The sequence below is a fragment of the Bos grunniens genome, chromosome 26 (assembly GCF_055505025.1).
Source record: "Bos grunniens cultivar Pamir isolate PY7600 chromosome 26, Bosgru_T2T1.0, whole genome shotgun sequence".
NCBI lineage: Eukaryota > Metazoa > Chordata > Mammalia > Artiodactyla > Bovidae > Bos > Bos grunniens.
The window spans coordinates 13,415,807-13,439,886 of NC_141190.1; the positions used below are offsets into that span (position 1 = coordinate 13,415,807).

At 36.7% G+C, this 24,080-nt stretch overlaps 1 protein-coding gene across 6 annotated transcripts in view; it reads left to right on the forward strand.

The window, feature by feature from the left end:
- Positions 1-24,080, forward strand: part of HECTD2 (HECT domain E3 ubiquitin protein ligase 2) — a 73,785-nt gene that overhangs the window by 29,705 nt on the left and 20,000 nt on the right. For 3 of the 6 annotated variants that reach the window (XR_015155631.1, XR_015155632.1, XM_086378547.1), the window contains exons 3-11: positions 10,577-10,715; positions 12,979-13,081; positions 13,629-13,715; positions 14,373-14,437; positions 16,705-16,750; positions 18,767-18,876; positions 20,314-20,462; positions 21,003-21,126; positions 23,806-23,902. Coding sequence is in view for 4 of the 6 variants with exons in the window: in XM_086378547.1 (XP_086234673.1) it covers positions 10,577-10,715; positions 12,979-13,081; positions 13,629-13,715; positions 14,373-14,437; positions 16,705-16,750; positions 18,767-18,876; positions 20,314-20,462; positions 21,003-21,126; positions 23,806-23,902 (920 nt within the window). In the remaining 2 variants the exon portion in view is untranslated. Of the gene's footprint in view, positions 1-10,576; positions 10,716-12,978; positions 13,082-13,628; positions 13,716-14,372; positions 14,438-16,704; positions 16,751-18,766; positions 18,877-20,313; positions 20,463-21,002; positions 21,127-23,805; positions 23,903-24,080 lie in introns of those variants that run through there. The other 3 variants (XM_086378550.1, XM_086378549.1, XM_086378548.1) reach the window with 3 other exon arrangements.

Below are 24,080 nucleotides of genomic sequence, written 5' to 3' on the forward strand. Positions count from 1 at the left end.
CTGCCCAGCACTTGCAGGTTGTCAATTAGGATAGTAAGTATGAACTGAGTCTTTGAGTTTGCTATTACTGTGCTTGGCCATTCAGTTGTGTCCAACTCTTTGCGACGCCATGGACCGTAGCCTGCCAGACTCCTCTGTGCATGAGGATTCTCCAAGCAAGAATACTGGAGTGGATTGGGGGATCTTCCTGACCCAGAAATCGAACCAGGGATACTTGCAAGAGGATACTTTACCAGATGAGCTACCAGGGAATAACTTGTCATTTGGGACCTTAGACATTAAACCTAGACCTGATGGCCCTTCATTTGCTCATCTATAGACTGAGGAAACAGGGCATTATGAGTTGTAAAATATCTTCTACACCTGAGGGTTTTTTCATTTAAAGGGTTAATTTTCCAAGATACTGATCTTGTTTGATCCTTGTTGAGTTTTGTTTTTGACATTTCATAGTTTTCTAGCTCCTACTTCCATGTAAACTTAGGCTTCATTTTTGCCACTTGTCTTTATACATGATAGAAAGATTGGCTTTATTCTGTAATGTCATACAGCATCACTTCTGCCACATTTTTCATCAGCAGGGAGCCCCTAAGTCTGGGCTATATTCAAAGCGAGAATTAGACTCCGTCTTGTGATGGGAGGAATATCAAAGAATTTATGGACCTATTTCAGAACTGCCACATCATGTGAATGTAAGGTGTATATCCAGGAGTGGGGGCGGGGAACAGGTCTTTTGAGGCTTATTTCAGAACTTTTTCCTTTACCCTGTTGTAAGACAGAAACTTATAACTAAAATCAGGTGTTTAGATGACATATGAATGTTAAATTTCCAAGCTCCTTCAACTTTTCTTTTATGGGTCATTACATTATGTTCTATAATAGAGAATTTATACCTTTTCAGTTGGTTTATAAGTCCTGTCCATTTTGTTCTTAAAAGTTTTAGAGATGGGAATTAGAAATTATTGAACCAGTGCTTTTAAATTTTCAGAGCAAACACCTTTTGAAAAGCAATCTTTCGTAGAGCTTCAGTGTATTAAGCAGAGAAAAGCTTAGTTTCCCTGAGTGGACACAGCACCATTCCCCTGAGGTGGCCCTTGAAGTTCTTCTTTGGAGCCTTGGGAATGATCAACTTAGGCCATCTCTTTTATTTTATAAGGTCACAGCCAAGGCCGAAAGAGTTTCAGTGATTTGTCTAAGGTTATGAAAGTTAGTAACCCAGCCAGCAACAGGACCTAGGCTCTTGTTTCCAAGACTGGTGCTTTTTCCATTACTTATTACTTATTTAATTACAAATTATTTGGGATAATTTGGGGTATAGCGTTTTGCATCAGTGTGTCACCAGCAGCAAACCAGCAGCAAAAAAAGCATCATCGTTTACTTTCCTGCAACAGGGGGATAAGGATCAAAGACCCAGTTCTCTTGTTGAATGCCTAACCTTCATAGAGACTCCTATTGCTTTTGATGCTGCTCTTGGTACCTGTGCTGACTGACTAGAAACTACCTTCAGTCTCTTATCCATGTGGCCAGTTTACAATGTCAGTCATCATCTCGGTGATGCGGTTGTGGAAAGCTACATATTACTGGTCTCCAACCAGAGTCAGCCTATGATAACTTCTTGAAAACAGTGAGCTGGTAAATTTTTGCTAATAATCTCACACCCTTATATGTGGTTATATTATGATCCTCACATTTTAAAAATACACTACCAACCCCCACCATAACCCTTACTCTTCTCACATGGCAGCAAGTATTTTACTTAATGTTTCTAAGCAACCAACTAAAATTGGCAACAGTATATTAAAAGAAAGGGGAAAAAAAAAAAAAGAAAGGGAAAATGATTACTGCTTATCAATTTAGCACAGAGTGTTCCTATGTATTGGCTGAATGAAACCTAAATGACAGGTTCACTGATAAGGGTATATTGTGACTTTTTTCTGTGTATTATGATATTCTATATTGCAGAGAAAGCTGTATATGATAGAACAAGATTTGCTGTTCTATTTATAATATCACTTTGAGATTTAATTAATCCTTCATCACCACCGTTATTGATTTTCTCTTTTGAATTAGGTTTTAATAACCATCTGCGAGAACAGGCTGAAAGCCTGTCTCTGGAAACAATGCCTTGATATTCAGGGACATGAGAGCAGCTGTGAGCTGTTATTCTTCCTTTCTTAATAACTGAATGTCACATCCTGTAGTTTGGCTTTCATTCACTAATGTGAGCAAAGGACTCTGCCTTTCTTTGTGACTCAAGTCCCATTAACATAGTACGTTAGCATTCTGCACTACTCTTCAGCCCAAGTTACCTTCCAAACTAAAAATAAATTCCATCTGGGCCTCTGGTTCTAACCTCATCCTCTAATCCTCTCGGCTTTGGCATTACGATTTCTCTTATGTAAGAATCTCCCCACTCTCAATCTTTGCCAAAATCCAGTTCTCTTACTAACTAAAATTTCTCTCTTCCACCTCAGCATGATATTAATAAAAATGAGTGGGTATAAAAATGTGTATATATGCTCTGTGAGTGAATAAGTTAATTTATATGTGAATGAGCCTGTTTGTATCTAATAGTGGGTGTTTATAGCCAGGTTGAGAAAGGTGTGTGGGAAGGGATAGGAAAGGGTAAGCCTGGTGAAGAGGAAGAGAAACTGTAGAGGAGCCTCAAAAAGTAATAATAAAACAAGTCTGGTGTTGGAGAGAGGTTCTTTTCTGCAGCTTTCTTTCCCTTTACTAACGATTGCCAAACATAACACCTAACAAATCATTTACAGAGCTATCTCATTTTACTAACTGATGAACTTCTGTCTGATTTGTGCTTAAAGTACAGATTGCTAGAAATGAGATATTTCCATATTTAATATTTAGGTATAAAACTAAATTGTAGAATTGAATTAAAGAAGGTTAATCATCTGCTTTATTCACTATATTATCACTGTCTTTGTTCTCTCTAAATCACTGAACTGTGTTCCTCAATGTTATCCTCAGGCTTGCATGTTGGAAATGCAGATTCTTGGGCCCTACCCCAGACCTACTGAATCACAAACTTTAGGGGGCCCAGTTATTTTTGTTTTAGTTCAACAGGGTCTTCAGGTGATTCTGATGTACAGTAAAGTTCAAAAATTATTGCTCTTGAGTATAAGAAATAAGCAGTTCTGTGCTATCTTCTAATGTGAAAAGTTTATTTTAAAAGATACTCTAAATTTGAAGTTAGTGAGATATCCAAAGATAATGCTTGATTGGGAGAATGAAGAAGGAAGGAAGGAAGAACCTTATAGCTATGTTACTGCTGTGATGATTGTGTTCTCTTAGTTGAAATATATTCTGATTACATTACAGTAATGGAATTACATTTCATTATTGTAGAATTTAGAATCTACAGAATGTTAATCTATTGGTTTGTAAGTATTCAGTTCAGTGCAGTTCAGTTGCTCAGTCATGTCCGACTCTTTGCGACCCCATGAATCGCAGCACGCCGGACTTCCCAGTCCATCACCAACTCCCGGAGTTCACTCAGACTCACATCCATCGAGTCAGTGATGCCATCCAGCCATCTCATCCTCTGTTGTCCCCTTCTCCTCCTGCCCCCAATCCCTCCCAGCATCAGAGTCTTTTCCAATGAGTCAACTCTTCGCATCAGGTGGCCAAAGTACTAGAGTTTCAGCTTTAGCATCATTCCTTCCAAAGAAATCCCAGGGCTGATCTTCTTCAGAATGGACTGGTTGGATCTCGTTGCAGTCCAAGGGACTCTCAAGAGTCTTCTCCAACACCATAGTTCAAAAGCATCAATTCTTCGGTGCTCAGCCTTCTTCACAGTATTAATGCTTGACAAAATATAGTAACCAAAGTAAAATGCTTAGTAGGTGGACTCAGCAGCAGAATGGAAGGGACAGGAATTAATGAGCTGGAATATAGAACAGTGGAAATTACCCAATCTGAACAATAAAGAGAAAATAGATTGGATAGAAAAAAAAATGAATCATCTCAGAGACCTGTGGGTAACAGATAGTAACAAAAGATAGTACATTCTTGTCATTGGAGTCTTAGGAGAGAAAGAAGAGGGTAGGCTGAAAAAGTACTCAAAAAATAGTTGAAAACTTCCCACACTTGGTAAGAGACATGAACCTCTAGGTTCAAGAAGCTGAGCAAATCCCATACAGGGTAAGCCCAAAGAGATCCTCATCAAGTCTTAGCATAATTAGACTTCTAAAAACTAAAGACAACAGCAACAAAATATTGAAAAGTAGCCATAGAAACATGATACCATTACTGATAGGGGGAAATCTTTCAAATAACAACTTCTTATCAGTAAAGGAGGCCAGAAGGAAGTGGCTGAGAGAACTGCCAACCCCGAATCATATATCCTATACCCAGAATCCTATTGTCAGGAATGGAGAGGATATCAGGACATTCCCAGATGAAGGAAAAAAAAAAACAGAATTTGTTGCCAGTAGATGGTCTAAAAGAATGTATTACGGGGTTCCCTGAACAGAAGGGAAACAATGAAAGAAGCAATGTTGAACTCAAGAAGGAACATGATAAGCAAAAAATACAATAGACTTTCTGTCTGTATTATTTTTCTTTTTTTTTTTTCTCAGTGATTTTTTAGGAAATATCTCTAGGTGCTCATCTTTTGTTGTATTTATTTCAGATTTTCCTTCCAACTTGTAACTTACATTTTTGTTAATTCACGGTATCTTTGGTAATCAGAAGTTTTTAATTTTAACATAGTCAAAAGTATCAATTTGTTTATAGTTGTACTTTTTGGTTACACCTATAAAAAAAGAAACTTCTTTGTCCCAAAAGCAGAAGGATCCTCCTATTCCTAATTTATAAAGTATGTGATAGGGATTCAACTTCATATTTTCCCCATGTGGTTAACCATATTTTCAAATTCTTTGTTTCTTCCAATGATCTGCCATATATTTCATATATTGAACTTTTATGTATGGATGGATATGATTCTGGGTTCTCTATTCCATTGGTTAACTTATCTAATCCTATGTTAGTAAAACACTGTCTTGGTTACTATAACCTCAAAAAAATTTTGAGGGTATAGCAAGGTCCCCTCTTCTTACTCCTGTTTCTTTAGAAATTCTGTAGCTATTCTTGTGCATTTGGTCTCCCATATGACTTTTAGAATAAATAAAGTCCAAAATATTGCTGGGATTTTTTGAAAAATAATTTTATTTATTTATTTATGGCTGTGCCCGGTCTTCGTTGCTGTGCAGGCTTTCTCTAGTTACAGCGAGCGGGGGCTGCCGTCTAGTTCCGGTTCATGAGCTGCTTCTCATGGCGGTGGCTCCCTCGTTCTGGAGCACAGACTGTAGGGCACGTGGCCTTCACCAGTTATAGTTCCCTGGCTCTAAAGCACAGGCTCAGTAGTTATGGTGCCCAGGCTATTGCTCCACGGCAAATGGGATCTTCCCAGACCTGGGACTGAACCTGCTTCTTCCTCCCTGGCAGGTGGATTCCTTATGTCTGAATCACCAGGGAAGCCTGGAATTTTATTGAACTGTTTTGAATCTGATGACCAGTTAGGGAAAATTGTCTTCTTTATGATCATCAGCCACAAATGTGGTATTGCTTTCTATTTATTTAGATCTGTTTTTCAATCTGTAAACAAACTTTTAGTATTTTCTCTACGGAGATTTTACAATTTATTTATAATTTTTTAATAGTTTTACACATTTTAAAAACTGTATCTTGTAGTTTGTTGCTGGTGTTAAAAATCCATGCACCTTGCTAAACTCTTAGTTTTTCTATTTTGGATTATTGGCGATATTTGGAGGTTGTTTTGGGTTTGTCTGTGTTTATAATTGGGAGAAGGCAATGGCACCCCACTCCAGTACTCTTGCCTGGAAAATCCCATGGATGAAGGAGCCTGGTAGGCTGCAGTCCTTGGGGTCGAGAAGAGTCGGACACGACTGAGCGACTTCACTTTCACTTTTCACTTTCATGCATTTGAGGAGGAAATGGCAACCCACTCCAGTGTTCTTGCCTGGACAATCCCAGGGACGGCAGGGCCTGGTGGGCTGCCGTCTATGGGGTCGCACAGAGTCGGACACGACTGAAGCGACTTAGTGTTTATAATTAAATCATTTGAAAATGATGGTGTTGTTTCATCCTTTCTAATCCTGAGTCTTTAATATAATTTTATAATAAATGGACAAAGTTGTTTTCAATAAATTACTTATATAAGAAATTGTTAAGTTTATATTCCTTAACTGCAATGGCATAAAACTAGAATAAATAATAGAAATTTAAGCATACTGGCTGAAAAAAATTTTAATAGCTTCCTTAATTTCTATATTTAAGAAATTTAAGACTGAACTTACAGGTTTAGAAAATAGCAACTATTTAATATGAAAGTACTGCATCATAAATTAGAAGAGAAGACTAGAGCTACATTCAAAATAAAAGTCCAGCCTTCAGTATTTTCACTGTGAAATAAAAGAGAGAGAATTAATTGGCTTCCAGTGTTAAACTGCTCCAGGACACAGTCCCCAGAGCTCAATTCTCAGGCTTCTTCTCTGTTTACCCTCTCCTTAGGGATCTCGTTAATCGAGCATTTTTACTATGAGCTATAAACCTTCACAGCTCCCCTGCACTCAAGAGTCATATCTACTCAACATCTGCATTTGGATGTCTCATAAGCATCTTACCTTTAATATGGCCGAAAGAAAACTTTCTGACTCCCACCCACCCCAACCCCTGAAAAAACCCCAAACTTCCTCTAGTGGTCTAGCATCCAGTCCCATCACTTCATGGCAAATAGATGGGGAAACAGTGGAAATAGTGGCTGACTTTATTTTTCTGGGCTCCAAATTCACTGCAGATAGTGATTGTAGCCATGAAATGAAAAGACGCTTACTCCTTGGAAGGAAAGTTATGACCAACCTAGACAGTATATTAAAAAGCAGAGACATTACTTTGCCAACAAAAGTCCGTCTAGTCAAGGCTATGGTTTTTCCAGTGGTCATGTATGGATGTGAGAGTTGGACTGTGAAGAAGGCTGAGCACCAAAGAATTGATGCTTTTGAACTGTGATGTTGGAGAAGACTCTCGAGAGTCCCTTGGACTGCAAAGAGATCAGTCCTGGGTGTTCATTGGAAGGACTGATGTTGAAGCTGAAACTCCAATACTTTGGCCACCTGATGCAAAGAGCTGACTCATTTGAAAAGACCCTGATGCTGGGAAAGATTGAGGGCAGGAGGAGACGGGCATGACAGAGGATGAGATGATTGGATGGCATCACCGACTCCATGGGCATGGGTTTGGGTGGACACCAGGAGTTGGTGATGGACAGGGAGGCCTGGCTTACTGCGGTTCATGGGGTTGCAAAGAGTCAGACACGACTGAGTGACTGAACTGAACTGAGTGGTCTAGTGTTCTCCATTTCAGTAAATGGGCCCAGTTAATGGTCAAGCTAAATTATCAAAGTCATCTTTGGCTCATCTTTCTTTTAACAAATCCTGGCATTTCTCTGTCTGCTGACACATCTTCCTATCATTCTATATTCAGAATATGTCACAAATCCAACCATTTCTCATCAGTTTACTACTACCACTCAGGCCCAAGCCACCAGCTATCTCTCACCAAGCCTATTGCCTTACCAGGTATTGATAGATATTAAGCTATAGTAAGTGAAATTATTTCGTACAAAAGTTAACAGGTCAGTAGAGTCATATGCATTAGCCCAATAATAGGCTCCAGAATATAGAAGAACTTGATATATGATAAAAGTATCAAAAAACGGTGTGCAGTGATATACTTTTATACATGGTATTCTGAAATGGGGCATTTAGGAAAAAAATACACTTTACATTGCATTGCCTCATAAATTCTAGAAATGATAAAATTTATTGAGCATTTACTGTTTGCTTGGCAATGTGGTAAGTACATCCTTCACATGTACTGCAGTGGGAAAAGAAGCCTAGATTAGAAGAGATACATGGTCATCTGCTCTCTAGGTCTCTAGGGAGAGAAGGCTTGGATTACTAATCATAAAAAATTACTAAAGGAATATGTTGATAAATTAAGTAATAGAAGTATTATTTAAATTCTTCTCTGTTTCCAAGACTTGTGGACACAGTTGGGGAAGGAGAAGGTGTGATGAATTGAGAGAGTAGCATTGAAAAATATACTCTACCATATGTAAAACAGATAGCAAGTGGGGATTTGCTATATGACACAGGGAGTTCAAACTTGGCGCTCTGTGACAACCTAGAGGGGTGGCATGAGGTGGGAGGCGGGAGGGAGGTTTAAGAGTGAGGGGACATATGTATACCTGTGGCTGTTTCATGTTGATATATGGCAAAAACCAGCACAATATTGTAAAGCAGTTATCCTCCAATTAAAAATGAATAAAATAAGAAAAATTACTTTTCTGTGTTCAGAAATAAAATTAAAAGGCAAACAGATTTTAAAGAAGGTAACAGCAGAAGCAGTATTGTTTTTTAATCTCCCTGAGTCCCTAGTAAAACACACACCACCTCTATAGCAAAATTAAACATCTTGGACATCATTTACTACAGAATTAGCTCATAAAATGTCCCTGTAAACCCCAAAAGATAGCAGGACAAACCACCAGAATCAGAAGATGTAAGCAGAAGGAAGCATCTGGGCTGTTTGACGGACTCGAGATCAAGAGAGCTTTCAAATAAGCAGCAGGTATTCACTGGATAAGGGCTTTCCTGGTGGCTGAGATGGTAAAGGATCTGTCTTCAATGCGGGAGACAAGGGTTTGATCCCTGGGTCAGGAAGATCCCCTGAAGAAGGGAATGGCTATTCATTGGAAAGCTCAGGAGGCCAATTAGAGAACAGAAACTGAAATTGGGAGGGGTTTTGCCAAGAGCAGGTGCATGCAGGTGGCCCATGTCAGGTCTGAACCCAACTAGTACTTCCCTCCAGGCTGGGGGTGGGTGTGGAGGGTATCCTGAGATTAGAGCAGCTCTGGGACAATAGCGATTAAAGACAGAGAAAACTGGAATAAAAGTGGAGCAGGGAAGCAGGGCCTGGAATCCCAGAAAGCAAGCTACCATATATTTGAGTTCTACATAAAAACGAAAAAAGGAGAGCTACACCTCCTTCTAAAAATTTGGGGGAAATAATTTCAAATCAAATTGGCTGCAAAATTTATAATTTTTAATTACAAAATTTTATTGTAATAAAAAACAATAATAGCCACTTGAGCAATGAGAGCGCATCAGAAACACATGCCCACAAAAAAAGATAAAATTCTATTTCAAAATGAGCTAAAATTCATTAAGAAAATGATATGACACCTGAAAGAATGCCATAAATTAGAATTGCAAAAAATGAAAACTGAAGTGACAATAAAGGAAACAATTAGAATTTAATTTTAGAAATAAACTGGAAGGAACATTAAAAAAAAAACAAATGTAAAAGCACCTTATGAGACCTAAAAAATGAGAAAATATTTAACATTTAAAAAAGAAATGAGGAAAGAGTTATAAAGAAATTGAGAGAAATTAACTAACATTGGAATAGACAGAGCAGGGAGGGGCTGGTAACACTCTGTTTCTTGACTGGTTAGTGTTTCACAGGTGTTTGCCTTGCAGTAATCTTTAAGCCATACATTTGTTTTATGAGCTATTTCTGTACTTGTTTTATTTTACCATTATAAGGTTATGAAATGTAACAAAAAGGCCAGTCATTGAACCAGTGGGTATTTGGGGGAAAAGAAAAATACATAAACTGTTCATGCAAATTGATAACAGAGTGCTGAAACCCCAACAGAAAATTGCAGAGAATATAAGTAAGTGACCTACCTATACGATTGACCCTTGAACAACATGGTTTTGAACGGTGTGAGTCCACTTACAGGCTGATTTTTTTTTTTTTCAATGAATTTCAGTATAGAAGTACTGTACTACGACAGAATCTGTGTTTGGTTGAACTGAGGGTGCAGAAGGCCAACTGTAAAATTATGTGAGGGGTCGGTGCCCAAGTTCTGCACCATTCAAGGAGCAACTATATTCAGAAAGCTAATAATCACTAAAAACATCTCATCTCGCTGAAATAGTCTCTAAAAGACAATTTATAGGAAGGGAGGCGGTGAAAGAAAAATTCTATATTATATCTGTTTTTGTTGTTGTTCAGTCACTAAGTTGTGTCTGACTCTTTGTGACCCCATGGACTGTAGCCCACCAGGCTCCTCTGTCCATGGGATTTTCCAGACAAGAATACTGGAGTGGGTTGTCATTTCCTTCTCCAAGGGATCTTCCCAGCCCTCTGGAGGTACAGGGATTGAACCTGCATCTCCTGCTTAGCAGGCAGATTCTTTACCACTGAGCCACCTGGGAAGCCCTATATTGTATCTGTAGATAACTTTTAATGGCATGTAATTTCTCTGTTGTGGGTGAAATTGGGTAGGGTGACAACAGACTCTCCCAGTGAGTGCCCTTCAGTGTGGTAGGTTTTCCTATTATATGATCCCAAAGTGAATGCAATACAAAGTAATCCATTCGTTCTCTGTTCATGTTGACTTAGCATGGCATTTTTGTAATTTGGAAAAGCTTATGATTAATTGCATTGAATACTTTATCCTTCACAGTGAGAGACCTACCACCAATTTCCCTTGATGTTAGACAAAAACAGCGCATCTCCACAGATCCATTATCATCTGAAATGAAAGCCCCAGTTCTGCCAGAACCCATCCTTCCAGTTCAGCCCAAAACTATGAAAGACTTTCTGTAAGTTTTGGCTCATTGTTACATGTAGACATATAATCAACTGCATGTCGGCACTTCACATAATTTAATATTTTTGTGTGGGAAATTAATTGAACTTATGGCTCATAAGGTATTATAAGAGTGAAGGAACCAAAGATTGGATGTCTTAAGTTGAAGGTGAGAACAAATTAATTAACAGGTAAGGGATAGATAATGTTGCAACAAAAGAAACACTAAATAAGAGAAAATGAATCAAAACAAGCAGAGATGAAGGACTGTGTCCTATTTAAAAAATAAGATTTCATTTACTACGTGACCCACAGACCATAGAAGCTACCGTGCTGCTATTAAGTTGGTACAAAAGTAATATTGGTTTCCAGCCATGAATTTTAAATCATTATAAGTAGGCTCAAACACATCATTATTAATCAAAATAGGAACTATTACAGTTGACACATTTTTCCCAACAAGAAATAAGTTCATTCATTCCTGTAGCAGAAAAGTCCATGCTTCAGAACTCAGCAAACACTTGGAAAGCATTTTCTCCCTCCTGCTGGTTGTGGAGGTGTTTTCCCTGCAAAAAGTTGTCAAGATGCTTGAAGAAGTGATAGTCAGTTGGTAAGAGGTCAGGTGAATATGGCAGACGAGGCAAAACTTCATGGCCTAACTCGTTCACCTTTTGAAACGTTTGTCGTGTGATATGTGGTCAGGTGTTGTCATGGAGAATTGGATCCCTTCTGTTGACCAGTACCAGCTGCAGGTGTTGCAGTTTTCAGCGCATCTCATCAATTTGCTGAGCATACTTCTCAGATGTCTCAGATGTAATGGTTTCGCTGGGATTCCAAAGCTGTAGTGGATCAGACAGGCAGTAGACCCCCAAACAGTGACTATGATCTTTTTCTGGTGCAAGTTTGGCTTTGGGAAGTGCTTTGGAGCATCTTCTCTGTCCAGCCATTGAGCTGGTCATTGCAGTTGTCATATAACGTCCACTTTTCGTCACAGGTCACAGTCCAATCAAGAAATGGTTGGTTGCGTAGAATAAGAGAAGATGACACTTCAAAACAATGGCTCTTTTGATTTGCAGTCAGCTCACGAGGCATCCATTTATCGAGCTTTTTCACCTTTCCAGTTTGCTTCAAATGCCGAATGACCTTAGAATGGTCAGCGTTGAGTTTTTTGGCAACTTCTCATGTAGTTATAAGAAGAACAGCTTCAATAATGGCTCTCGGTTGGTCATAGTTAACTTCCAATGGCCGGCCACTATGCTCCTCATCTTCAAGGCTCTCATTTCCTTTGCAAAACTTCTTGAACCACTACTGCACTGTACATTCGTTAGCAGTTCCTGGGCCAGATGTGTTGTTGATGTTGTTAATTGTCTCCACTGCTTTATGACCCATTTTGAACTCGAATACAAAAATTGCTCAAATTAGCTTTTTGTCTAACATCATTTCTGTAGTCTAAAATACAAAATAAACAGCTAGTAATAAAGCAAAAAAACATAAAGCAAGAAATGTGCATTAAAATGATGTATAATAGCATAACCACATTTATTTAAGAGTGTATTCCAATATCAAAGGGCAAAGTTCAACAATGCAAAACCATATTTACTTTTTGCACCAACCTAATAATAAAAACCAAATGGATACTCAAAGGACTCAGTGAGAAAGAGAAAGTAGGGACAGAATGTAAACAAAATCTGTCAAGAAATTTGGCTGGAAAGGAAAGAGATAATTATAAGGAGCATGTCAAAATGAACTTTTAAAAAATATTTGTTTGTTTATTTTGCCTGTGCTGGGTCTTTGTTGCTGTGCATGGACTTTCTCTCGTTGCAGCACGTGGGGGCTACTTCCTGTGTGTGGTGCACGGGCTCCTTCCTGCAGTGGCTTCCCTGGTTGCAGAGCACAGGCTCCAGGCACACGGGCTCAGTGGTTGTGGTGCCTGGGCTTAGTTGTTCTGTGGCATGTGGGATCCTCCCAGACCAGGAATCTAGCTGGCGTCCCCTGCATTGCAAGGTGGATTCACAACCATTGGACCACCAGGGAAGCCCAAAAGTGAACTTTTATAAAAGCAAATAAATGGGAAAGTTGAAGCTGGATTAATATCTTAATCTAATTAAGAATTATAAATTCAGAAACTACATATTTACATTAACTGGAACACATTCCTGTATTCAGCTTCATTATTTCAAGTTGCATGTTCGGTAACACTTATCTGTAAAGAATCAGTGCTGTGTTATCTGAATAATGTTTTTATCTGTTGTGGCTAATAAGTGCTTTTATTTTAGGGAAGATGTAGAAAAAGCTAAGTCATCAGGAGATTGGAAAACAGTATATGATTTTTATCTTACAACATTTGATTCTTTTCCAGAACTAAGTGCTGCATTTAAGGTAATAACATGTAAAGCACATTTTTCACTTTTTAAATTTTCCCCCCAAAAGACACTGAATTTACCTCTTTTTCTACCCAATATTGGCTTAAGCAGCTACTTAAGCAAATATAAGTATGTATTAATTCTGAAATTATAGGTATCACAATAATTACTTAAGTGATATCTTAAAAATTGTTTTTATTTGTACTAATGTAATACTTGAGATGGTTAGATAATCTCACTGACTCTATGGACATGAATTTGAGCAAACTCCAGGAGATAGCAGAGAACAGGGAAGCCTGGCATGCTGCAGTCCATGAGATCACAAAGAGTCAAACATGACTTAGCGAATAACAACATTTGACTCCATTCTTTAAGTTTTTAAAAAAGAAATTATTAAAATAATCCTTATGTATTTATTTTTATTTTTAGCAATTTAGCCGTAACAGTTCTTTTATATCATCATACTAATATTATAAATTATGAAGGAATAGTTATGATTCAGATATTACTTAGAATAGTTCTTAAAATGTTACATACACTTAGTTCTTTAATTGAATTTTCAGAAAGATGCCTCTGCCTCTAATACTATTGAAGACTCTGGGATTAATGCTAAATTTGTGAATGCTGTATATGATGCCTTACTTAATACTGTAAGTATCATTTATGAAACATGCAAATCATACAATTGTTTGAGTCTATACTGTACTTGGAAATCAGCCATACAAATGTTGTAAAACTCACCTGTAACATAATTACATAAGAAAGTTTTTTGATAAATTTGGTTGAAATTCTCAGAAAGTTAGATTATTTTTTAATTCTTATATTTTTTTAATTAAAAAGTTTTTCAAATTCTGTAAGAAAAATTTTTAATCTTTTTTTTAACATAATTTGGTTGTATTTTATAATGAAATGTGGACTGAACTGCTAATTATAACATATAAATATGTATAAAATGTATGCCATCATTTTATATTGTTAAACATGCTGTTCTTCAGTTTGTGTTAATGATTTAATCTTGTTGATCCAGAGACAGTGAAACTATTTTCCTTTTTCTGTTTTTCACTGTTACATAAAACTGATGGTAGTCATTAAACAGCCACCACTGTTTGTGCAGGTTGTACAGTGCACATCCCAGGGGACATTTTCATTGTAATCTTTCAGAAGTGAAATTGAGACCACCATAAACGGCAGTAATCGGTCATCAAGTCCAATTTTAACCACTGAAACAGATCTGTAAATATAAGTAACATATAAAAGTCACCTAAATATCTAATCGTAATTATTTCATGATTTTCTTTTGCCTACAGCCTCAAGACATTCAGAAGACAGTATTAAAGGGAATCATTAACAGCCTGTTACAAGAATGGAAAGGGTAATTGTGACCAATATTGTAGTTGTAGCTCATCAGTATAGATGGTTAATCTGTATACCTCATCCAACTGTAATATATATGTGTGTGTGTTACTCAGACGGAGAGGGCAATGGCACCCCACTCCAGTACTCTTGCCTGGAAAATCCCATGGACGGGGGAGCCTGGTAGCCTGCAGTCCATGGGGTCGCTAAGAGTCAGACACGACTGAGCGACTTCACTTTCACTTTTCACTTTCACGCATTGGAGAAGGAAATGGCAACCCACTCCAGTGTTCTTGCCTGGAGAATCCCAGGGACAGGGAGCCTGGTGGGCTGCCGTCCATGGGGTCGCACAGAGTCGAACACGACTGAAGCGACTTAGGAGCAGCAGCAGTTTTACTCAGAAAAGATTTTAGTTGATATAGTAAAAACATAGAATGAAATTGTAAACCATTTATAACAAAGCTTTTTAACTCGAGACTTATGACTTATTAGGAGGATCCACATGTGAGCCTCAGAGGATCTGTGAATTCTTTAAAACTATATATAAAATTTGTTGTATAGAGATATATGTGCTTTACAAAAATAGGATGGATGGTTAAATCAGTAACCTAGAATGAAATAATATGAGCATTAAATTTATCCTTGGGCTTCCGGGTAGCAGAGTAGACATTTCCTTATTTCTAATATAAGGAAACATAAATTTAGCCACTAAAACATTTTTTTTCTGGAACTAAATATTGAATTGTTATGTAAAGAATGGGCAATGTAATTGATAGTGTTTGGAATATGCAGAACACAAAAATACAGTTTTAAAAGTACATATTTTAATTGATATTACTTAAATAACAATTTAAATAATAGCTGCTGTTAAAGCCAAGCAATGCCATTAAATTATAATATAAATGTTTATATTAAGCCCGGTTTGAAAATACCAAACCACAGTTCTTAAATATGTTAAATATACCCTATATATTTTAACATTGTTCCAATTTGCAAAGAAATTTGTGGTTTTTATAGAACATTGAGAAAAGGCAGAGTAGTATTAAAAAAGTAAAAATGTAACTGTGCAGTTTTTTTCTAGTTGTCTTTTTAAAACAATTGAAATCATATTGTATTTTGCATGTGATTTTTATCTTAATATTTTCCTAGTTTATCGTTCTAGTAATACTTTTGCATTTTCCTTGAACTTTATGTTTCTGGTTGAATATATAATGCCTCATTGGAGATGAAGAGGAAAAATTAGAATGTCAACAGAATGCTTAGGAGAGTGAGGAAGTCCAGTGATCTGAAACTGCAGGACCCTAGTCCCCTCTGAGCACGCTCCCACAGCTTTCTAAGCCCTGCTCCTCAAATGTGTACCTGAGACAGATTAAAATAATTTGATGCAACTTACTTATGAAAGGATCATGTGGTCTCTACCCCCAAAATTGTGTTTTATTTTGGACTTATAGTAACAACAACAAGATCTATAGCTTATTGACTGTTTACTATAGGCTAATGACCTTTCGAATGATTTTTCATGTATTTCTCATATTGAATCTTCACTGCAATCCTGTGAAATAGGTAATAGGATTATTTTCACTTCACACTTGAGGAAATTAATTTACAGAGAAGTAAATTGCCTAGGTTAACACAATAAGTGCCTTAGTCATAATTAGAACCCAGGCTGTCTGGCAAAAGAGCCTATGATCTTAACCACCAGTTCTGGACCCAAAGCTGTACACTGAACTAAAATACTAGTGCATAGGACAGGAAGATGGACATTTTAATGGTACAGCTATAAAGTGGGAAAAAAAAAAAAGGACTCTCTTATCACCAGGAATTTTAATATTTATGAATTGCTTTGATCTTATTAAAATATTTTCAAATATAATTTCTAAAATAAAACAGTAGTCCCATTTAGAAAATAATCTGAAAATTATGTAGACTACTATAGGAAGAAATAGTTTAGATTTTATTTAAACCCAAATAATTTAAATCATTATTCAGTCAGATAATTCTTCCATAGAGGAATATTACTACTAATTTTAAAATTATATATGTAATATACATACATATAAATTTCAAAATTTAATACACATGTTATTTATTTATATTTCAGATGATGTGGCTTTACATTTATAAAGGGCATCTAGTACACTTTAGGCAATGATTTACATTTATGTTTTCAGATTCAAGTCTAGGTTTTAGCTTTTATCAAGTCAGTTCTCACAGAAACATTGATAATTTTTATTAGATGATGTAAGATTAAGCATCTCTCATCAGTTACACTTCTTTCTTTTTCAGTCCACGAACAAAAGATGATCTTAGAGCATATTTTATACTTTTACAGGTAAGAAAGCAAGAACTTAGTTGAAATTGGATAATTCATATTTCAATCTGTACATGTGTAAGTAAAATGATATCCAGTACTAAGTATTATTTTGAGCAGCGTTTTTGATACTTTTTGGATTATAATTACTTTTAATCAGAGAATTAAAGCTATAACAAACAGTGGGAAGCTAAATTATCTCCAGAATTAATATGTTAATTTAGCTCTTGCCTTCCTGCTGTTGAATTCTGGAACAAACAGAATAAAAGCACTTCTTCCCCCTCCAGTCAACTTCCTTTCTTGTAACTAGTTTTTTAAGGGGGCTTCAAAACTCTTTTTTTGTTTCCCAATTAGTAGGTTTCTAACTTTTCAATAAATATTTAAGCTAGAATTCTAATGGAAAAATCAAAGTGGTTGTTTATGTTTGCTGAAGCAAAGATGATGAACTTTTTCCTCTCAAGAGATACAGATTCATTGATATAAATAAATAAATAAGGTCCAAACAAATGAAAAGTAATTTTAACTTTTATAATTTTTTGAGAAGTATGGTATTCCTATAGCTAGCATACTATATTTGTATTATTCTTCACAGTTTACCAAAGATGGTTGTATAGATTATTGTCTCATTTAAAGATAAGAAAAATTATGTTAAATAAGATATAATGTTTAATTTAATATTATGTCCAATAAAAAATACGGAAGATATGGGTAGAAGGAAGAGGAGAGAGGAAAAAAGAAAAAGAAGAAAAAGTGGGGGGAAATAGGGGGAAATAGATAAAAAGCAGTTGAGAGATCTAAGAAGAGGAAGGGGAGGTAAAAAGGTAAGAAGAGAAAGACAAAACTGGAAAAAAAAATGAAAATATATGTGAAGATGGTAAAAGCTAGAAAGTTACAACATGAAGCTCAAATTTTTAGGAGAGTGTATTTGATCCTCAGGAAGGCAATGTCATCCCACTCCAGTACTCTTGCCTGGAAAATCCCATGGATGGAGGAGCCTGGTAGGCTGCAGTCCATGGGGTCGCTAAGGGTCGGACATGACTGAGCGACTTCACTTTCACTTTTCACTTTCATGCATTGGAGAAGGAAATGGCAACCCACTCCAGTATTCTTGCCTGGAGAATCACAGGGACAGGGGAGCCTGGGTGGGCTGCAGTCTATGGGGTCGCACAGAGTCGGACATGACTGAAGTGACTTAGCAGCAGCAGCAAGCTCTACACATAAGAGCTATCACTTAGTGAGATTATCAGCTGGGGTCACTCCCTTATTTTGAACCATCCTGACCATAAATCAGGATGGTTTTGAAAACATGTGGTGCTCTTTTCTTTTTTACAATTTCAGTTTATTGTTCAGTAATACTTATTTTTACCATCAAGTTCTGAAATGTACATTGTGAGTTTTAGATTTTGGAAATGTAACTAGAGTTTGTGCTTGGTTTACAAGCTCTCCTTTAACATTTAAAAGTTCTCAGGAGCTGTTAGGTGATTCTCCCCTTGTTCTTTGTGAAATATGCAAATAACTCCTTTCACATTGCAAAAGTTTCATTACCAGCTTTTATTTTTCTAGCATTCTCTGTCCCTCCCTTTTTTAAATCAAGAGAGAACCAGGTTTTTCTTAATTGGAAAGGAGTGATTCCTTCCATTTATACCAGGCAGTGAGCTAGGTGCTTTATGTTATAGTTTTTTTTTTTTAATACTCAAAACAACCTCCAAGATAGATATTATCATTCCCATTTTCTAGATGAAGAAGTTGAGCGTCAAAGTTTAAGGAACATTCTTAAGGGCGTATAGTAGTAAGTGGTAGAAGTAGCCCTCAGACCTAAATCTTTCTTAATTCAAAGCCACTGGACCATTGTGGAAATCCAAGTCTCTGTTAATTAAATAATGAAACAAATAGATTCTTATTTTAAAGGATTTCACCTAGTATTTCATAATCTCAAATTTAGTTTTCTGAATTTGCCACTTAGTTCATTAAGCTTAGTGTCTTTCCTTTTACATGTTAACACAATTTTAACACACTTATCTTCAATATCTTTTTCAGAATCCTCAATTTAATAACACATCTACGTATGTCATCTATGCCCACTTGCTACGACAGACAGCCAGCTTAGTGGAAGCTGACCATCATTTCCTAGCTCACTGGTTTAAAAAGTAAATACTCTATGATATTAAGAACTTTTAATTTTATAATAACATTAAATGTTTTCAGGTCTTTAGAAATGACACAGTGCTTCAGAAGCCAATTACAAGTGTATTGTTTAGTACTACATAGAGGTTATTAAAGATCTGTTTTGTGTGTAAGTAACCATTTTGCTTGTACCCGCTGTTGTTGAGATTTCTGTCCACTGCTTTTGTATTTTATACAGCACATTCCTATCGTTGAACATATAAGCAAGCCATCAATATAATTTATAAAAGTACAGTATTTTTTTTCACAGTACTGTACTTACATTAACAATTACTTTTCCCCATGACTAATACAAGCTAAAGAAGCTAAATTGTCCCAAAATTAATTTTAAATACAATAAGTTCTCATTATTAGCAATAGTTACATTCTATAAAGCTAATGTGAGTACTGAATTGGTGAATAGTGAACCATTATTCCCACTCAAGAGGGTTAGATTCCTACAAGCCTTTGCTCACATTTCCATCAGCATATCAGTACATAGCCTTACTTTGTGTTTCATTTTAAAGACACCTTATTTGGTAAAATCATTATTTTATTAACATTCAACTCACAGCCAACAAAAGGTGAAGAATCTGCATGCAATGCAGGAGACCCAGATTCAATCCCTGGGTTGGGAAGATCCCCTCTAGAAGAGAATGGCAACCCACTCCAGTATTCTTGCCTGGAAAATTCCGTGGACTGAGGAGCCTGGCAGGCTACAGTTCATGGGGCCACAAAGAGTCAGACACAGCTGAGCAGCTAACACGCCGCCAATAGCATCGTAACTCATGTCTGAGCAAAGTTTATTGGACACAAGTCCCTTCTCCATAAGGCACATCACATCCTTCTTAGGAACACTAGTCAGAACTTTAGAACTTTAACACTAGAGTTAGGGGCAAAATCACAAATGAAAAGCATAAGAATTTGAAAAGCATGACCCAAGTAGATTGCATAAAGAATACTTATTTGCAGTATGAGAGCTAAAACAAGGAGGCAGAGCGTCACCTTATTCAGCCTCAGCAGAAGCAACTCCCGTTTTTTGTTACTCTTTGCACTGCCATGAGATGATCACAGAAGCACCACAATTATTTATTTGGGGTTTAGAATTAAATAGTAGAAAATGGGTGAATTTGCAAATACAGAGTCTATGAATGAAGAGTGACTGAATACTAAAAGCCTTAAAAGTGAAATGTTTAATGCTAACTTTATAGTAATTTTAGTGTTTATTTCTTATTTAATTAAGAAATTATATTTGAGGTAAAATTTTGCATCTTTTCAAATTTGGGGCAATTAAAGAAATAGAATTTGGGGGAATAGTCTAAAATTTTATGCATAAAGGATGAACTTTGATCTCTAACAAATATATTGCCAAAATAGAAAAATGTGAATTTTGATTGGAATTATTTCAAAATCTTTACCAGATTATCCCAGAAGAGGTTCAAACCATTGGTAGAGAGATTGCTGCAATTTATTTCTTTACGCCTGTTTCCTGCAAAACCTGAAGAATTTCCACCTATATCAAAGTGTTCGTGGTGGATCCCGTCAGCATCTAAAGTACTGGCTTTACTTAGTAGGTTTTATTATTCAATCATCTTTACTTTTCTTTTATTAAATATAAGGATATTTCCATAAGGACCTCAAAATACTATAGAGGCATTACGTACATCTTAAATCATTCCTTTGAGGAGGAGAGTTGTAGTAATGTATTTTCTATTTTGCTAATGGATTTCACAATTAATGTATAAGCATGAAAAAGCTTTATGCATTTTATGGAGCAGAATTCTGTTCTATGGCTGTCAACTGCATATGACCTCCTAAGTAGAGGTTCCTAAGAATACATGAACTTATATTCATTCCTGAGTATGCCATTTGCTTACTCCCTTTAGTATACTATTATAATCCTCACCATTCAAGTTTTCTTTTAAAGCAAGTAATTATTGGCTGCATTTTGACCTTAATTTTAAAGCTACCTTCTTCATACAGCACTACAATTGCTTAAAAGAGGAATTTCTAGATAAAGGCTTTCTGGGGGGCATTAAAATATTCTTCCTACTAGAGTGAATCATGTACATATTGGGAAAGATCATTATGTTAGAATTTATCTTTACAGATACTGCAAACAATTTGGTTCACCCTCCCCTTATTCCTTACACTGATTTCTATAATTCTACATTGGATCACATTGACCTCATGGAAGAATACCACACCTGGCAGAGCTTTGGAAACTCTCACAGGTATGATCAGAAGTTCATTTGATTATTCACCTGAATAAAATACTATTCAAAATAATGACTGACTTATAAGTTTGTGTAAGTAAATTTACATATACACATACCTTAACATATAAACTTTTAAGTGTATTTTAGATATCCAGCCTTGAAATCATTATATCATTATATTTCCTAAAGCATCTTCTTTTTGTACTTCATCTGAATTTATGTTTATGTTAATATGATTTTTGTTTGGTTAGTAACATCTTTTTAAGAAGGGAAAAGTCCTTAGTATGCAGTTTCTTATAAATTTTCTTTTTCTGTGTGCCATCACCCAGCACAGAGGTCAACAAACTTTTTCTGGAAAGTACAGGATTATAAATGTGTCTGGCTCTTTGGGCTGTGCAGTCTCTGGTCTACCATTATAGCACAAAACAGCCTTAGAAAATATGTAACTGAAGGGGTGTGTCTGTGTTCCAGAGCTTTACTCACAAGCCTGGGTAGTGGGCCATGTTGGTCCTGTGGACCATAGTATGCTGGTGCCTGATCTCACACAGTGATCACACATGTGTGCACATACACACATGAATTCACTCCTTTTCTCCCTTTTCCTGTAGATGAAGTGTTTGTTCTTTGTACATAGCATTAAAAGAATGGATGTTACACAGAAAGGGCTTCACCAGAAACGGTTTGTTACATTAGCGTAATAGATTTTCAAAACACTTGGCCAAATTCTTCGTTACCCTGCACCTTATAGTCACACTTACAGTTTGGATTAAACCAGCAAGACTATCCCAGACATAATTTATTCCTAGACTCTGAGATGTCCTACAGAATGCATTATTCTAAGAGAGACTAACTGAGAAATACGATATGGACATAAGTAACCCATGACCCCAGAATTGGTTCAAGCTTCCAGGGACCTTTTCTACCAGAATTGACCTAAAACATAGACTAGAATTGGAGAAGGCGATGGCACCACTCCAGTACTCTTGCCTGGAAAATCCCATGGACGGAGGAGCCTGGTAGGCTGCAGTCCATGGGGTCGCGAAGAGTTGGACATGACTGAGCGACGTCACTTTCACTTTTCACTTTCGTACATTGGAGAAGGAAATGACAACCCACTCCAGTGTTCTTGCCTGGAGAATCCCAGGGACGGTGGAGCCTGGTGGGCTGCCGTCTATGGGGTCGCGCAGAGTCGGACACGATTGAAGCGACTTAGCAGTAGCAGCAGCATAAACTAGAATCCTGGATATATCTCAATCCACACCTGAAATGAGTAAGAATTCCATTTCTGGGGGACCTTGGCCAGTCTGATGGATTTTTTCTTGACAGAGTTTATTCTACAAAGGTATTTTTTGTCCCACTTTAATGTATTTGTAATGTTTTAGACAAATCTACAATACGGTGCCAAGAGTTACTATGCATATTTCAGTGACATCTTTTAATGCAAAGGTCCTCTAAACACTGTATGGTAACATTGGTGTACCAGGAATGAGTTATAGAGGCTTGGTCCTATGATCCCTTCAGCCCTTGGAACCTAGAAGGGGATCAGAGCCCCAGGGCAAGTCACTGTCTGGCCATGGCCAGCCTCTTGTGTTTGTCTCAGTGTGTCGTACACATGGTATCGTTTGTCTGTATGCTATGACTAGGGAAGGGCTAAGAACACTGTTTTAAAGTACATAGTTAGACCAGCATTATCCTGCTAAGTTCATTGCACTTCTTTTTGTTTCCAAATTTTTAGTTAGCACTTTGTGATTCAAAATTACTACACATTAATACTGAACAATTTTCTTACTGCTTTCTAACAGTTTCATTCCAAGAGGAAAACCATTTCATTTTCAGGTCATTCCAGGGCTATCTCCTTTTTTCTCCTAATGCCTGCATCACAGTGTGACCAGTGGTCACACATGTGCTGATGAACTGTCCTTGGATGTGTTCCAACTACGGCTGATGGATTCATTACAGCCACTTGTGTGGGAGTCTAGCTCCCCAAACGGTCATTGCTGCCTTACTAGTTCTCTCTGAATGCATTTTATCTGTGTGCTTTATGGCTCTTTTATATAACAGAGTGAGCTCTGACCCAGGAAAGAAGTTATTTTCATAACTTTTGATCATATGTTGTGTGTTTACAAATACATACCATTTCATATTACTGCATCATTAAATAACAGTGCTAAAGCAACACTTTTATTTCATTACTCTTAAATGTGTTACTTTTCCTACCATAGTTCTTGCTAGATTTCCTCATTTCTGATGTATAAGCATTTCTGATGCATATGCATACTCAGAGAGTAATGCATTCTTATATTAATTTATGCACATGACTTTCTGTCCTAATCCTTCATCAGCACTTCTGCCTCCTGTTTCTGATGTTGGCCATATTTTTCCCAGGTAATGATGTACAAGTGGCTGCATAAACTGAGATTATTTGTATAAACAGAGCAAGCCGTCAGCACATATTTCAGAACATTGGATGTAGCTTCCTCTAGGGAATAAAGCCACTGCACGTCAGATAGTGATGTCTAGGTCACAAGGCTGTGGGATTCAAAGAAATTATGCACATCAGATCATTTTGTGAATGGTAAAACACAGTACAAAAGTAATGGTTTGATATTGTTGGAAGCGGTACCTTAGATTCCCTTAGTATAATTTTGCTAAAAATACACCATTTTGCTTTTTCTGTTTTCACTTGTTGAGCAGGTTTTCCTTCTGTCAGTACCCATTCGTTATTTCTATAGCTGCAAAAAAAATCATTATTCAAAGAGACTCAGAACAACAGATGATAAGCATCGCAAGGGTAAGCCAGCTATGAAAACATTTATGCTGACTATAATCTATAGTAAATAATTTAACAAATAAGTCAAATGTCATGTGAATTGTTCTAGCATAATCAGGAAATGTCAAAAGTAAAATTCATATCATACTCCCTCAAAAAGTACTTAAACCTATTCATGATACAGGGAAAAAAATACTCC